At 42.3% G+C, this 18,012-nt stretch overlaps 1 protein-coding gene across 1 annotated transcript in view; it reads right to left on the minus strand.

The window, feature by feature from the left end:
* LOC139584323 (SH3 and multiple ankyrin repeat domains protein 2-like) overlaps nucleotides 1-18,012 on the minus strand; it is a 190,660-nt gene that overhangs the window by 123,966 nt on the left and 48,682 nt on the right. Inside the window, exons 6-10 of the mRNA XM_071416020.1 lie at nucleotides 17,711-17,819; nucleotides 17,012-17,163; nucleotides 16,283-16,450; nucleotides 11,529-11,645; nucleotides 5,654-5,731 (exon numbers count right to left, since the gene is read on the minus strand). Coding sequence (XP_071272121.1) covers nucleotides 5,654-5,731; nucleotides 11,529-11,645; nucleotides 16,283-16,450; nucleotides 17,012-17,163; nucleotides 17,711-17,819 — 624 coding nt within the window. The remainder of the gene's footprint in view (nucleotides 1-5,653; nucleotides 5,732-11,528; nucleotides 11,646-16,282; nucleotides 16,451-17,011; nucleotides 17,164-17,710; nucleotides 17,820-18,012) is intronic.

Consider the following 18,012-nt stretch of genomic DNA (forward strand, 5'->3'; position numbering starts at 1 on the left):
TCTACTGTTTGCTGATGATCTGATGTTTCTGTCCCCCCAACCAAGGACGGCCTACAGCAGCACCTGGAGCTTCTGCACAGATTCCGTCAGACCTATGCCCTGACAGTAAATCTCAGTAAGACAAAATAATGGTGTCCCAAAAAAGGTCCAGTTGCCATTACCACACATACAAATTCCATCTAGACACCATTTAAAAATATATAGAGTGGGGAGAACAAGTATTTGATACACTGCCAATTTTGCAGGTTTTCCTACTTACAAAGCATGTAGAGGTCTGTAATTTTTATCATAGGTACACTTCAACTGTGAGAGACGGAATCTAAAACAAAAATCCAGAAAAGCACATTGTATGATTTTTAAGTAATACATTTGCATTTTATTGCATGACATAAGCTAAGGCTAGCTCTTTCAAGCAGAAATTTGCATCCTGTAGCACAAACTCAAAAACGTTCTGGGACACTGTAAAGTCCATGGAGAATAAGAGCACCTCCTCCCAGCTGCCCACTGCACTAAGGCTAGGAAACACTGTCACAACCAACGACCCTCTGGCCCTCTGTCTGCAGGTTTCTCTCTTCCCCACCTCCGCTTCTTTGTCACTGACTTCACACCTCTAGATGGCCGGGTAGGTGTGGAGCCGGAGACAGCAGGGGTCCGGCTGGATTAACCAGCTTCAGAGGGAGATGGACACCTAGACATTGGCGGCTCATAATCATAATCACTGCCACTGTGAAAGATTTAAAAAATCAGTAACAATACTTTCACGTATGAGCCCTGTATCAACACGTAAAATAAACAGAGATATATAGAGTACAGGGAACATAATCACTATGGTGAAGTGCTGTTCAATTCCATGTTTATGTAAAATAGATTTAAAAAATATATCACACACACACACACACACACACACAGTATAGCCAATGTGTACTTTACACATTTCATTACAGATGATATTTTTATATTTTGCAAATTAAATGAGAAAATATTTAAAAAAATCTCAAATGAATAATATTTCATATTATTAATTTCAAACAATGACATTTGCATTAGAAGTTACCAATCCAGCATGGCATCCTCGCCGTGCAGAAACAGGTCTTCCGCCTGGGAGTCAAAACTAGCTTCGCTGAAAGATTCATCTTCCTGAAGCAACTCGGTCTCGCTGTCTCTATCAATTTCCTCTATAATTTGGGTTAAATCTGTATACCTAGACTTTGTTTTAGCTTTTCCTGATTTATTCGCCATAATTAAGATATATAAACTTGTTGAAAATGCTATTGAATATGTACTGCTATGCGTAACACTCGTGGCTCCGTCAAGTAGGATTTGCAATGGCGAATGAACCTCTTTTACGCCAGAGTTTACGACAAAGGCTGGTCTTCGAACGTATAACCATTACATATTGCCGTTTACCTCAGCTCATTGGCTATCTTCCAAGCTAGATTTCAAGATGATCAGTGGTCATTGGGCCAAAATACAGTCAATCAATGATAGACCGGTCCTACCATTGGTAGGAAATGAGGTCATTGATTGGTGTCTTCAAATCGGTTTGTTTCGGTCAATACGTCCCGGGAAAAGAACCATCAAGTATGGTTGTGTTAGTAACAACCAGAGGATTGCAATGAAACCAACCATGACTGGATAAACGTTTGTTTAGTGTGTGTAATTACCACTAACGCTTCGTCCAAAGTTGAATGAGACGGAAATCACGACGCAAGCGGTTTACAAATGTTTCGTGTTAGGCTATACAAATTGACTTTATCAAACAAAACAAACATTCACTGTGTAGTTAGGACACTTGGCATTGCCACCAGAGGAAGATCTTCAATGGTAAGCGATTTATTTTATTGTTATTTCTGACTTTCGTGACGCTAATGCTTGGTTGGAAAATGCTAGTAATAGTTGTGTGTGCGGGGCGCCGTCCTCAGAAAATCGCATGTTTGCTTTTGCAGTAAAGCCTTTTTGAAATCTGACACAGCGGCTGGATTAATAAGACGTTCATCTTTTAAATGATGTAATATACATGTATTTACAAGAATGTTTAATATAACGAATGGTGTATTTAGCGTCTCACCTACCCTAGAGAAGTTAACAAGCTAACAGTAGCTGGCTGGCTCATTAGCTAACGTTACGTGACGTGTGTGATCTTACACGTTGTTAACCTAGCTAGGTTCATTGTTTACCTAGCTAGCTAGCTACGTCATTTAAGCTAAAGTGTACAACACCCGTTGAATATGGCTGGTGTCAGTAAACGTTGGCAAAAAAGCGTAATGAAATTGTTGCCAGCAGAGCTGGTTAGGCTGTTTTCATGTTATCCAAAGGTAAACAAATCATTGGCCAGAGTGTCAAGTGTGCCCTCTAAATGCTCCGAGAGCGAAACGAGATGGGTGGGGCTAAGGCTTAAGAGGGTGTGAACGATGCTGAATGGGTGTAGACAAAGAAAAGCTCTTCACTAGATACCAAAACATTCAAAGGCCTTTTTCTCAAAAGTGAGTTTACAAGTTTATCAACTTTCAAAGCAGAATTAATTTCCCATTGTTCCTCAAAAATGCAGTGTATACAATATCATTTTGCAGCTCTGAGTCTCTACTTTTATCCAATGTAAAAAACACAATTTCAAATTTTGCTACATAAGACCGAATCCAGGTCGTGAGTCACAAATGTTTCCCATGCCAATAAAGCCCCTTGAATTGAAATTGAATTGAAAGAGAGAGAGAGAGAGAGAGAGAGAGAGAGAGAGAGAGAGAGAGAGAGAGAGAGAGAGAGAGAGAGAGAGAGAGAGAGAGAGAGAGAGAGAGAGAGAGAGAGAGTGTAAGGTGAAGTATGATGTCTGGGTGTACTAGAAGTGAGACAGGATGTGATGTTGGGATGGAAGCGGGTCAGGAAAGAGGAGCAAGAAGTGAAGTGCTCCAATTTCCTCTGAATCAGTGTGTATATCCCAAATGGCACTCTATTCCCTCTATAGTGCACTACTTGTGACCAGGGCCCATAGTGCACTACATAGGGAATAGGGTGCCATTTAGGGGACAGGCTGAGTCTCAGCACTTAATTTGCCACCATCAGTCAGCAGATGGCTGCCTAACTGGGCAAACTTAATCAGAATTTGATTGGACGAGGTGAATGTGGTTTATGGCCCCTTCAAATGAGCTGTAATTAAAGAGTCATTGAGGCAGGAAACATCATTTTATTTGAAGTATTTTAAGTGTGAAGGGATGGATGAATAATAGAGAGAATTAGAGGATGCATCAGCACTCAGCGGAAGTGTACATTATATAAACAGCATCACTCCACTGACTCCTACATGATGCAAGAGAAGACAGTTGGCTCAGCTGGGGATCAGACTAAAGCAAAGGAGTTTAGACTAACTGAGGAGTTCAGATTAAAGCGAAGGAGTTTAGAGTAACTGAGGAGTTCAGACTAAGGCAGAGGAGTTTAGAGTAACTGAGGAGTTCAGACTAAAGCAGAGGAGTTTAGACTAACTGAGGAGTTCAGATTAAAGCGAAGGAGTTTAGAGTAACTGAGGAGTCCAGACTAAAGCAGAGGAGTTTAGAGTAACTGAGGAGTTCAGACTAAAGCAGAGGAGTTTAGAGTAACTGAGGAGTTCAGACTAAAGCAGAGGAGTTTAGAGTAACTGAGGAGTTCAGACTAAAGCAGAGGAGTTTAGAGTAACTGAGGAGTTCAGACTAAAGCAGAGGAGTTTAGAGTAACTGAGGAGTTCAGATTAAAGCGAAGGAGTTTAGAGTAACTGAGGAGTTCAGACTAAAGCAGAGGAGTTTAGAGTAACTGAGGAGTTCAGACTAAAGCAGAAGGAGTTTAGAGTAACTGAGGAGTCCAGACCAAAGCAGAGGAGTTTAGAGTAACTGAGGAGTTCAGACTAAAGCAGAGGAGTTTAGACTAACTGAGGAGTTCAGACTAAAGCAGAGGAGTTTAGAGTAACTGAGGAGTTCAGACTAAAGCAGAAGGAGTTTAGAGTAACTGAGGAGTTCAGACTAAAGCAGAGGAGTTTACAGTAACTGAGGAGTTCAGACTAAAGCAGAGGAGTTTAGAGTAACTGAGGAGTTCAGACTAAAGCAGAGGAGTTTACAGTAACTGAGGAGTTCAGACTAAAGCAGAAGAGTTTACAGTAACTGAGGAGTTCAGACTAAAGCAGAGGAGTTTAGAGTAACTGAGGAGTTCAGACTAAAGCAGAGGAGTTTACAGTAACTGAGGAGTTCAGACTAAAGCAGAGGAGTTTACAGTAACTGAGGAGTTCAGACTAAAGCAGAGGAGTTTAGAGTAACTGAGGAGTTCAGACTAAAGCAGAGGAGTTTACAGTAACTGAGGAGTTCAGACTAAAGCAGAGGAGTTTACAGTAACTGAGGAGTTCAGACTAAAGCAGAGGAGTTTACAGTAACTGAGGAGTTCAGACTAAAGCAGAAGAGTTTAGAGTTCAGACTCTAAGAGAGCATGAGGAGGTAAAGAGGAGATTTGGTGGAAGATGTTCAACTTTGAACCATAAACACGTCACAAAGGGAGACTCTGTCACAGAATAAAAATGATTTATGTGCTTGATAATAATGAACCTCGTGCAGTAGTTGTTATTTTGCCATTTTATTTAAATAGCAGCTGTGTAGGCCTGCTGCCAATAAAAAATGGGTCAATTATTTAATTATTTAATCGTTTAATTATTTAATTATTTGTGGGACATGGAATTATCTGCATTTAATAGATGATGGTAAGCAGGGTAGGGATGATGAATAGGAAAAGGAGAAAATATAGTCAACTACAGCTAGGAAGCTATTCAGTATCCATACCCCTTTTTTGACTTCAACCTCCTAAATGCATCACACCTACATTATGACTAATTGGTAGTTGGAGGTCAGAACACTGTGGAATGCTGACACATGGATATAAACAAAAATTAAAACATGAACATTTCTCCCAGAACCATTGACTGTTTGTTCAGAGAGAGGGATGTCTTACATAAACGCCTGCCAAATAAGGAACCATTGACTCTTAAACAGCTTTGTTTAACAACCTAAAAATACACTCATTCTGTTTGTTCCATCTTGCTTTTCCCTTTTAAAACCACACGTGAACAAAACTTGACTGAAAACAGACAGATGGAGACTGATCTGCTTGCCAAAATACTACTGCAAAGAAACAAAAGGAAGGGTTGCAATGTTATGAAGCTTCACCACTATAAGCATCTAAAGGTATCACATACTACACTACAGATGTAGGATCTCTTATGTTGCTGAGAAATGCAAACCTGTAGTGTGTTCAAGGTTTAAAAAGGCTTGTAAAGTTGGTCATTTCCACTTTCAAATGTCAGACTTGATTTGCCCCTAAAGAAAAATGTACCAACCCCTACAAAAAAATGTCCATTAATTATAATCCACATAATAATTCACATTTCCTGTTGTTGCAGGGTTATTTTCCTGCTGTGGAAAACTGGCTCAAATTAAAATCCTACACATGTAGCTCTCTACTGATGTAATTCATCTGAGAAGCTTAATGAATGACCGTTATATACCATACCACTTTGAATAACGAAGCAATGGATTGGGTATGCATTGCAAGTGGCATGCTAGTATGAAGAATGGAAAGTAGTGATCTATGTTTTACAGCAAGCCTGTACTGTGAGCAGTAAATGTTAGAGGTGTGAGTCAGTCCATACCTGGAATGGTGTCTGGCTTCTGTAGTTCTTCACTTCCTTGTTGGCACCACGAACAAGCAGTACTCTGGCACAGTGTTCCTTAGGGAGGACCAAAAGAAAAGAGAAGGGGGAACAGAGTAAGACCAGGACCTCATTTATTTAAACTCCATTGCTCTCTCTGTCTCCCTCTCTGTCAATTCAATTCAATTCAATTCAAGGGGCTTTATTGGCATGGGAAACATATGTTAACGTTGCCAAAGCAAGTGAGGTAGATAATATACAAAAGTGAAATAAACAATCTCTCTCTCTCTCTCTCTCTCTCTCTCTCTCTCTCTCTCTCTCTCTCTCTCTCTCTCTCTCTCTCTCTCTCTCTCTCTCTCTCTCTCTCTCTCTCTCTCTCTCTCTCTCTCTCTCTCTCTTTCTCTTTCTCTCTGCTGCCTGCTACTGTTTATTACTCTGTAATTCTCTGAACCCCTTTAACGAGAGGGAAAACCAGAAAAAAATCTTGATCAAGCATTCCATTCCATCAACTGATCTAGCACTGATTCTAGAACATTCCAGAACTGAACATTCCATCAACTAATCTAAAACTGATTCCAGAACATTCTATAACTTAAGTGATTCTAGAACATTCCAGACCTGAACATTCCAACAACTATTCTAGCTCTGATTCTAGAACATTTCAGAACTGAACATTCCATCAACTAATCCAGAACATTCTATAACTTAAGTGATTCTAGAACATTCCAGACCTGAACATTCCATCAACTGATCTAGCACCGATTCTAGAACATTCCAGAACTGAACATTCCATCAACTAATCTAAAACTGATTCCAGAACATTCTATAACTTAAGTGATTCTAGAACATTCCAGACCTGAACATTCCATCAACTATTCTAGCTCTGATTCCAGAACATTCCAGAACTGAACATTCCTTCAAATAATCCAGAACATTCTAGAACTTAAGTGATTCCAGAACATTCCCGAACGTATCATTGCTGGAGCTAGAGCTCACCCTGTCCTGTGTGTCTGATGATGCCTTGTCTATGTTCCAGGTAAAGTCTGATGATGCCTTGTCTATGTTCCAGGTAAAGTCTGATGATGCCTTGTCTATGTTCCAGGTAAAGCAAGGCCTCTCCCTCAGCTCTCCAGAAAGAATCTCAGTGCAGTGAAAACATGTAGTGTGAAGCTCTGTGAGAAAATCAAGAGAGAATCAGCCTCTGGTAACTGTCTGTGGCACTGCAGCCTGCCTCAGCCTGCTGTTAGCTGGATTCAGCAGCCCACCCACGGAAACACCACTACAAACACACACACATTCACGTGCATGTGAACACACACATACAGGCGCGCGGGCCCACACACACACATACAGTCAGGCACACACGCACGCACGCGCCCATGCACAAACAGTGCTTGCTCATACACACATACATACACACAGTGCCTGCATATACGCACGCACGCCCGCCCGCACGCACGCGCACGCGCACACGCACACACACACACACACACACACACACACACACACACACACACACACACACACACACACACACACACACACACACACACACACACACACACACACCAATGTTCGAGCTCATCCTCCTCCTACTTGCTCTTATTAAATTCTACTGCCACTAGTCATCAGATAAATAAAATATGGCAGATATCTACAATAATAATATTACGTGTACAAGCCCCAACCCACACAAATCAGACTGATATTCAAAAAGGTTAAATCAGTGAAGTTCATCCCTCCTAGTGGCTGTCATTATAGTCATTAGATCACACTAAAGCTGTCATGCAAAAGGGCATCTAATCAGAAAGCCAGGGAAATAAACCCAGCCTGTAGGAGCAGAGCAGTCGAGGGAAGAGATTACACAACAGCAAACCCAGAGAGAGGAAGTTATCAGTATCCCTCTGTCTCTCTCTCTCTCTTTTTCTCTCTCTCTCATCATCTCTCTCTCCTCCTCTCGCTCTCTCTCTCACACACACACACTCTCTCCTTCTCTCTCTCTCTTTTTCTCTCGCTCTCATCATCCCTCTTTCTCTAACTATCTATCTATCTCTCTCTTTTTCTCTCTCTCATCATCTCCCTCTCCCTCTCGCTCTCACTCTCTCTCTCACACACTCTCTCCTTCTCTCTCTCTCTGTCTCTCTCTCTCTTTTTCTCTCTCTCTCCTCCTCTCGCTCTCTCTCTCCTCTCGCTATCTCTCTCTCTCTCTCTCTCACACACACACTCTCTCCTTCTCTCGCTCTCTTTTTCTCTCGCTCTCATCATCTCTCTCTCCTCCTCTCTCTCTCACACACTCTCTCTGTCTCTCTCTCTTTTTCTCTCTCTCTCATCATCCCTCTTTCTCTAACTATCTATCTATCTCTCTCTTTTTCTCTCTCTCATCATCTCCCTCTCCCTCTCGCTCTCACTCTCTCTCTCACACACTCTCTCTGTCTCTCTCTCTTTTTCTCTCTCTCATCATCCCTCTATCTCTCTCTCTATCTATCTCTCTCGCTCTCTGTGAATAATGGCAGCAGAGCGAGCACAGCGTGTAGAAAGGCTTAATGATCTATGCCATAGCTAATGGGAGCAGTGACCCCTACAGACAACAGGAGAGATATCTCACACACACATCCCATGTTCAAACCACCATCTTAAAAATGTGTGTTTGTATAATTATTATTATTATTTGGTGAGTGCTTGTATTTGTCCTGTTTCAAACATGTAGTGTGTATTACACCCATGTGTGAAATGGACATGTGTTTATTCTATATCCCCACTCCCCTTGACACACCCTCTGATAGTGGGGTCACAGCCAGGGTCAGCCGTTATTAACAGCGACCCAAGATCAATTAGGGTTAAGTGCCTTGTTGGCTCTGGGATTCATATGACAGTGGAAAGATTAACATTTAAACTACATAGAGCCGTCTAAATATTGATCACTGTGGTTTTAAACTAGAATTATAGCCATTGATGTTAAGACCATATTGTCTTGTGTTCCCCCATGATGTACTCCCCCGGGATGTACTCCCCCGGGATGTACTCCCCCGGGATGTATTCCCTGAGGATGTATTCCTCCGGGATGTGTTCCCCCGGGATGTATTCCCTCGGGATGTACTCCCCCGGGATGTACTCCCCCAGGATGTATTCCCTCAGGATGTATTCCCTCAGGATGTATTCCCTCAGGATGTATTCGCTCAGGATGTATTCCCTCAGGATGTATTCCCTCAGGATGTATTCCCTCGGGATGTATTGTCCCGGGATGTGTTCCCCCGGGATGTGTTCCCCCAGGAAGAGTTCCCTCAGAATGTGTCCATCTCAGATTAATTCTCATCAGTGTATCCAGTCAATCTTTACCCATGTGAAGAATCAACAGGATAATTATTAATCCTAATTGACCCCTTGCTAATAACATTATCAAGATTGGGGTCATTTACATTTCAATTCAGTCAATCGGTTTACTTCCTGAATTGACCAAATTCAAACGGAATTGACCCCAGCCCTGTTTGCTATGGGCCTAATGTACTAGTATACCAGTACAATGTACTACAATACCAATACAAGGCACTAGTATACTAATACAATGTACTAGAATACCAATACAATGTACTGGTATATTAAGACAAGGCACTAGTATACCAATACAATGTACTAGTATACCAATACAATGTACTAGTGGTATAATAAAAGCAATGTACAGTATATGGTACAATATAAAGCCCCTCTTTACAGTAGATTGTACAATATAAAGCCCCTCTGTACAGTAGATGGTACAATATAAAGCCTCTCTGTACAGTAGATTGTACAATATAAAGCCCCTCTGTACAGTAGATGGTACAATATAAAGCCCCTCTGTACAGTATATGGTACAATATAAAGCCCCTCTTTACAGTAGATTGTACAATATAAAGCCCCTCTGTACAGTAGATGGTACAATATAAAGCCTCTCTGTACAGTAAATGGTGCAATATAAAGCCCCTCTGTACAGTAGAAGCTACATTATAAAGCCCCTCTGTACAGTAGCTGGTACAATATAAAGCCCCTCTGTACAGTAGATGTTGCAATATAAAGCCCCTCTGTACAGTAGATGGTGCAATATAAAGCCCCTCTGTACAGTAGCTGGTACAATATAAAGCCCCTCTGTACAGTAGATGGTACAATATAAAGCCCCTCTGTACAGTAGATGGTGCAATATAAAGCCCCTCTGTACAGTAGATGGTGCAATATAAAGCCCCTCTGTACAGTAGATGGTACAATATAAAGCCCCTCTGTACAGTAGATGGTGCAATATAAAGCCCCTCTGTACAGTAGATGGTGCAATATAAAGCCCCTCTGTACAGTAGATGGTACAATATAAAGCCCCTCTGTACAGTAGATGGTGCAATATAAAGCCCCTCTGTACAGTAGATGGTGCAATATAAAGCCCCTCTGTACAGTAGATGGTACAATATAAAGCCCCTCTGTACAGTAGATGGTGCAATATAAAGCCCCTCTGTACAGTAGATGGTGCAATATAAAGCCCCTCTGTACAGTAGATGGTACAATATAAAGCCCCTCTGTACAGTAGATGGTACAATATAAAGCCCCTCTGTACAGTAGATGGTGCAATATAAAGCCCCTCTGTACAGTAGATGGTGCAATATAAAGCCCATCTGTACAGTAGATGGTACAATATAAAGCCCCTCTGTACAGTAGATGGTGCAATATAAAGCCCCTCTGTACAGTAGATGGTGCAATATAAAGCCCCTCTGTACAGTAGATGGTACAATATAAAGCCCCTCTGTACAGTAGATGGTACAATATAAAGCCCCTCTGTACAGTAGATGGTGCAATATAAAGCCCCTCTGTACAGTAGATGGTGCAATATAAAGCCCCTCTGTACAGTAGATGGTACAATATAAAGCCCCTCTGTACAGTAGATGGTGCAATATAAAGCCCCTCTGTACAGTAGATGGTGCAATATAAAGCCCCTCTGTACAGTAGCTGGTACAATATAAAGCCCCTCTGTACAGTAGATGGTACAATATAAAGCCCCTCTGTACAGTAGATGGTGCAATATAAAGCCCCTCTGTACAGTAGATGGTGCAATATAAAGCCCCTCTGTACAGTAGATGGTACAATATAAAGCCCCTCTGTACAGTAGATGGTGCAATATAAAGCCCCTCTGTACAGTAGATGGTGCAATATAAAGCCCCTCTGTACAGTAGATGGTACAATATAAAGCCCCTCTGTACAGTAGATGGTGCAATATAAAGCCCCTCTGTACAGTAGATGGTGCAATATAAAGCCCCTCTGTACAGTAGATGGTACAATATAAAGCCCCTCTGTACAGTAGATGGTGCAATATAAAGCCCCTCTGTACAGTAGATGGTGCAATATAAAGCCCCTCTGTACAGTAGATGGTACAATATAAAGCCCCTCTGTACAGTAGATGGTACAATATAAAGCCCCTCTGTACAGTAGATGGTGCAATATAAAGCCCCTCTGTACAGTAGATGGTGCAATATAAAGCCCCTCTGTACAGTAGATGGTACAATATAAAGCCCCTCTGTACAGTAGATGGTGCAATATAAAGCCCCTCTGTACAGTAGATGGTGCAATATAAAGCCCCTCTGTACAGTAGATGGTGCAATATAAAGCCCCTCTGTACAGTAGATGGTACAATATAAATGAAATGAAATGTGTTGTTTTACAGGGCCAGGCATAGCAGTACGGCGCCCCTGGAGCACATTAGAGTTAAGTGCCTTGCTCAAGGGCACTTCGACAGATTTTTCACCTTGGGTAGTTGAACCAGCAACCTTTCGGGTTACTGGCCCAAGGCTCTTAACCACTAGGCTACGTGCCGCCCTGGTGGTTTGTGCTCTGGTCTCTGATGATTTGAACTCTGGTCTCTTACCTCTTTGTATAGAGCACAGATGTGTAGAGCCGTGTTTCCCGAGGCGTTCATGACACCCATATCTGCTCCATAGAACAACAGCTGCTCCAGGTGGTGGACATGTCCATATCTACACGCCTGACACACAAACACAGAGACCATGTCAAATGATGTCCATATCTACACGCCTGCCACACAAACACAGAGACCATGTCAAATAATGTCCATCCCGACAGGTCTGCCAGAGAAACACAGAGACCATGTCAAATGATGTCCATATCTACACGCCTGCCACACAAACACAGAGACCATGTCAAATAATGTCCATATCTACACGTCTGCCACACAAACACAGAGTCCATGTCAAATAATGTCCATCCCGACAGGTCTGCCACACAAACACAGAGACCATGTCAAATAATGTCCATATCTACACGCCTGCCACACAAACACAGAGACCATGTCAAATAATGTCCATCCCGACAGGTCTGCCACACAAACACAGAGACCATGTCAAATAATGTCCATATCTACACGTCTGCCACACAAACACAGAGACCATGTCAAATAATGTCCATCCCGACAGGTCTGCCACACAAACACAGAGACCATGTCAAATAATGTCCATATCTACACGCCTGCCACACAAACACAGAGACCATGTCAAATAATGTCCATACCTACACGCCTGCCACACAAACACAGAGACCATGTCAAATAATGTCCATACCTACACGCCTGCCACACAAACACAGAGACCATGTCAAATAATGTCCATATCTACACGCCTGCCACACAAACACAGAGTCCATGTCAAATAATGTCCATATCTACAGGCCTGACAGACAAACACAGAGACCATGTCAAATAATGTCCATATCTACAGGCCTGACAGACAAACACAGAGACCATGTCAAATAATGTCCATATCTACAGGCCTGACAGACAAACACAGAGACCATGTCAAATAATGTCCATATCTACAGGCCTGACAGACAAACACAGAGACCATGTCAAATAATGTCCATATCTACAGGCCTGACAGACAAACACAGAGACCATGTCAAATAATGTCCATATCTACAGGTCTGCCAGACAAACACAGAGACCATGTCAAATAATGTCCATATCTACAGGCCTGACAGACAAACACAGAGACCATGTCAAATAATGTCCATATCTACACGCCTGCCACACAAACACAGAGACCATGTCAAATAATGTCCATATCTACAGGTCTGCCACACAAACACAGAGACCATGTCAAATAATGTCCATATCTACAGGCCTGACAGACAAACACAGAGACCATGTCAAATAATGTCCATATCTACAGGCCTGACAGACAAACACAGAGACCATGTCAAATAATGTCCATATCTACACGCCTGCCACACAAACACAGAGACCATGTCAAATAATGTCCATATCTACACGCCTGCCACACAAACACAGAGTCCATGTCAAATAATGTCCATACCGACAGGTCTGCCACACAAACACAGAAGACATCACAAAGACCAGGTGAAAACAAAAGAAAATGAAACAATCCATACAGTAATTACAGAAGGCAAACCGGGACTAGCATAGAAAATATGACCAACCAAACATTTAGAATACCAGGTATTCTCAAACTGGGGTACGCGTTCCCCCAGGGGTAAGCACAATGCCGTCGGGGGTACGCCAAATCAAAATGTGATTCAAATTAACATTTTATTATAATAATTTCTTTACGTTTTCAAACAGTACATTTATATTTTCCAATGGGGCTATACATTTGGGTGAGGTTTTTTTCTCACCTGAGTAGCCTCGTTTCCCTGCCAAAAATAAAATTAAACCATCCAGTGTTCAGTGAAATAACAACACAATGTCAAATACAGGTATCCTAGTCAAATAATTAACATCCAATCACATTAACCGTTACTCTCTCGCGGGAAACCTTCAGTATTGCGCAGACATTTAGAAACGAAACATGACAATTTGAAAAATAAGCTACAGGAGTTTTTGAGCGAGAATAAAGACGACTTTTGAGTAGTAAGACATGTATAAAAGCAACAGATACCATTAATAAGAAGGGGCTCGAAGCATCTTATATGGTGAGCTACCGAGTGGCTAGGACAGGCAAGCCCCATACTATTGTGGAGGACTTTCTGCCGAGGATATGGCTGGGACAATTCTGGGGGAAAAGGCCAAAAAAACTATACAGACAATGCCTTCATCAAACAACACTGTTTCACGATGCATCAGTTTTTTATTTTACCTTTATTTAACTTGGCAAGTCAGTTAAGAACAAATTCTTATTTTCAATGACGGCCTAGAAACAGTGGGTTAACTGCCTTGTTCAGGGACAGAACGACAGATTTTCACCTTGTCAGCTCAGGGATTCAATCTTGCAACCTTCCCGTTACTAGTCCAATGCTCTAACCACTAGGCTACCTGCCGCACAGTGACACGGTAGGAGATGTTTTGAAACAATTACTGCTTCGCATACAAGCCAGTGAAGTATATGCGTTACAGCTGGATGAGTCAACAGACGTGGCGGGCACAGCTCCTGGTATATGTCCGTTACGTTAATGGGGGGTCAACTAAGGAAGACATCCTTTTCTGCAAACCACTGAAAACCAGGACAACAGGAGAGGATATTTTTTAAGTACTGGACAGCTTTGTGACATCAAATGGACTTTGGTGGTCAAGATCGGTTGGTATCTGTACTGATGGCGCAAAAGCCATGGCAGGGAGACATAGTGGAGGGGTAACGCGCGTGCAAGCAGTTGCTCCTGACACCACTTGGGTACTCTGCAGCATCCACCGAGAGGCTCTTGCTGCCAAGGGAATGCCTGACAGCTTGAAAGACGTTTTGGACACTACAGTGAAAATGGTTCATTTTGTTAAAGCAAGGTCTCTGAACTCTCGTGTATTTTCTGCATTATGCAATGATATGGGCAGCGACCATGTAACGCTTTTACAACATACAGAAGTGCGCTGGTTATCAAGTGGCAAAGTATTGACACTTTTTTAAATTGAGATACGTGCTTAAAGTTTTATTTACTGACCATAATTTTCACTTGTCTGACCGCTTGCATGATGACGAGTTTCTCACACGACTGGCCTATCTGGGTGATGTTTTTTCGCACCTGAATGATGTGAATCTAGGATTACAGGGACTCTACCAACTATATTCAATGTGCAGGACAAAATTGAGGCTATGATTAAGAAGTTGGAGCTCTTTTCTGTCTGCATTAACAAGGACAACACACAGGTCTTTCCATCATTGTATGATTTCTTGAGTGCCAATGAACTCAAGCTTACGGACAATGTCAAATGTGATATAGCGAAGCACCTGAGTGAGCTGAGTGTGCAATTACGCAGGTACTTTCCTGAAATGGACGACACAAACAACTGGATTCATTATCCCTTTCATGCCCTGCCTCCAGTTCACTTACCGATATCTGAACAAGAGAGCCTCATCGAAATAGCAACAAGCAGTTCTGTGAAAATGTAATTTAATCAGAAGACACTGCCAGATTTCTGGATAGGGCTGCGCTCAGAGTTTCTTGCCTTGACAAATCGCGCTGTTAGGACACTGATGCCCTTTGCAACCACGTACCTATGTGAGAGTGGATTCTCGGCTCTCATTAGCATGAAACTAAATACAGGTGTGTGGGAAATTATTTAAGACTGAGACTCTCTCCAATACAACCCAACACTGCAGAGATATGTGCATCCTTTCAAGCACACCCTTCTCATTAACCTGTGGTGAGTTATTCACATGTTTTATGAAAAAATAAGGTTTTATATGTAAGATGTCTAAATAAAGAGCACAATTATTGAGTATTATTATTATTATTATTTGTGCCCTGGTCCTATAAGAGCTCTTTGTGACTTCCCACGAGCCGGGTTGTGACAAAACCTCCCACTCATTCCTATGTTTAAAAAATTTATCGTATAGTGTGTGTGTGGCAGGCTTACAATGATGGCAAAAAACAACATTTGAGAGTGCGCTGACCCTGGTGCTAGAGGGGGTACGCAGCTGGAGGTTGAATGTTTGACGCGGTACGGGACTATAAAAAGTTTGGGAACTACTGAATAGACTACCCACTCAGGAGTCATACACATATTCCATGCAGTGTCTTGATCTGCACACTAGATGTCAGTCAGAGTACCATCTGAGCTGAGCTTTAAAATATACTGCATCTTACTGTTTTTATGCCCCCGATGATCTAGGCAAGCTTGTTTCTCCAAGGTCTATCAAAAGGCTAACATCTATAATCAACTAGAAGATAGCTTATTCAAGAGAGTCCATATAGCGATGGCTTGGGTTAAAATGTGTTTTTTTAAAGTGTGATGGCTCCTTCAACATGGGTCTCCTCTAAACCACTGAGAAGACCACATTGGTGGCAGATGAACTAACGCTCTTAGCTTTAATTAAGCAATAAGGCACGAGGACGTGTGATATATGACCAATATACCACGGCTAAGGACTGTTCTTATGCACGAAGCATCGCGGAGTGCCTGGATACTGCCCTTCACCTTGGTATATTGGCCATATACCACAAACCCCCGAGGTGCCTTATTGCTATTATAAACTGGTTACCAACGTAATTAGAGGAGTAGAAATAAATGTTTTGTCATACCTGTGGTACACGGTCTGATATACCACGGCTGTCAGCCATTCAGCATTCAGAGCTCGAGACACACAGTTTATAATACCATTTAAAACACTGAGCCTTTGGAAAAGCCAATAGTATTATAATTATTAGACACAACAGCAAAACCTGGTGTATCTCGTGCCAGCCATTCTCGTCGTGGCAGGAGACGGTGGCGCGCGCCCTCAGCAGGAGCTCACAGCAACCTGAGTCTCCTCCAACCAGGACTGTGTGGTACAGGGGGGTCAGACTTTGGCTGTCCTTGTAGTCTGGGGAGGCGCCTAGTTCCAGTAGAGCCTGAGGAGAGACAGCGAGGGTAAGGGTGAGCCCTTTAGGTGTGAAAGGAAGTTGCCGGTAGATGCTGACCATAGGTAAGTTCAGCATTTCCCCCACTGATGGATAAGGTTAGGATTCAGGAAGGGGAAGCTGATCCTTCATATGTAGGGGAAACTTCACCCGGAGAAACACTTTACTTAAAGCCTGTAGGTTTAATGGTTTATGACTTGTTATATACATGTATGAACCTATATATTGCTTTACAATATGTTATGTCTGTCTATGTAGGGTGTTTTCAACTATCACACCTAAATGTGGGGTATTATGGGATAGATTGTTCATAACACCGAAGAGTATCAGTCGATCCCAATACTTTCTCTATCTCATCCCTTGGCCCTAACACTTCCATGTTTGCAGACCTGAAGTGTGCAGATAAAGCGGTATTGGTGGAGCTTCCACTATATTGCTTCCACCTTACAGATCTGCACACATCAAAGGGTAAGCCCGAGGGGAAGGAGTGGAGAGTGAATTGGGGCCAACTTATTATATAAGCTGTAAAAAATAATGGAGGTGCTGGATAACCTTCAGTGTGACCTGATTCTTTGCCCTGACTGCTTTGTGGAGAGCGGTCATCCCATCTTGTGATCTGAAGTCAAGATGTGCTCCACCGTTTTTCAGTACCACGACGACCTGCGCCACATTGTCCAGGTGGGCTGCGAAGGTCAGTGGAGTTTCTACAATACAAACACACAACATGCTGTTTACTGTTATAGAGCTTTTTTAAAACAGAAACGTGTGTTTATTGTATCATCAACTATGGGTACGTTTCCTGGACATAGTTCAATCCTTGTCCTGGACGACACGGCATGTTCAATGAAGAATGGCCATCAAAATATCGTTTTAGTCCCAGACTAGGCTTTGTCTGTGAAACCCGCCCTATATACGTCCAACAGAATGAGGTGCACAAAAACACAAGAAATTGTACTGTATCTGTAAACTTTCATCTGAGGAGAGCTGATCTCTGATTTCTCTCCTCAGTGAACTAAGACATCCATAATTGATCTGACATGATTTACTCCTTAGCAGCAGATGCTGTATAAAACAAAACACATCACATTGAATCATAGTCAGTGTGTGTGTGTGTGTGTGTGTGTGTGTGTGTGTGTGTGTGTGTGTGTGTGTGTGTGTGTGTGTGTGTGTGTGTGTGTGTGTGTGTGTGTGTGTGTGTGTGTGTGTGTGTGTGTGTGTGTGTGTGTGTGTGTGTGTGTGTGTGTAGCGTACCACCAGTGTCTGGGTCGTGGTAGTTGGGATCGAGGCCTTTCTCCAGCATTTTTGCTAGTTTATCCAGCTGGTGATGCTGAATGTGATCCATTAATTTCCTGTAGTTGGCCTAGGGGTAGGAGGGAGCATGTAGAGAGAGGGATGGAGAGAGAGAAGCACAGGTGAACATCAGAGTCATATTCACTGGTGTACAATGTAGCAAAACAAGAACAACTAAAATGAGTGTTTCTTATTGGATAAGTTCAGGTAGTCACTTCCCTTCCTCCATTTTCTTCTGTGACTAATGAACATTAACCAGTGGA

Source organism: Salvelinus alpinus, chromosome 9 (genome assembly GCF_045679555.1).
Source record: "Salvelinus alpinus chromosome 9, SLU_Salpinus.1, whole genome shotgun sequence".
In the NCBI taxonomy this organism is placed as follows: Eukaryota; Metazoa; Chordata; class Actinopteri; order Salmoniformes; family Salmonidae; genus Salvelinus; species Salvelinus alpinus.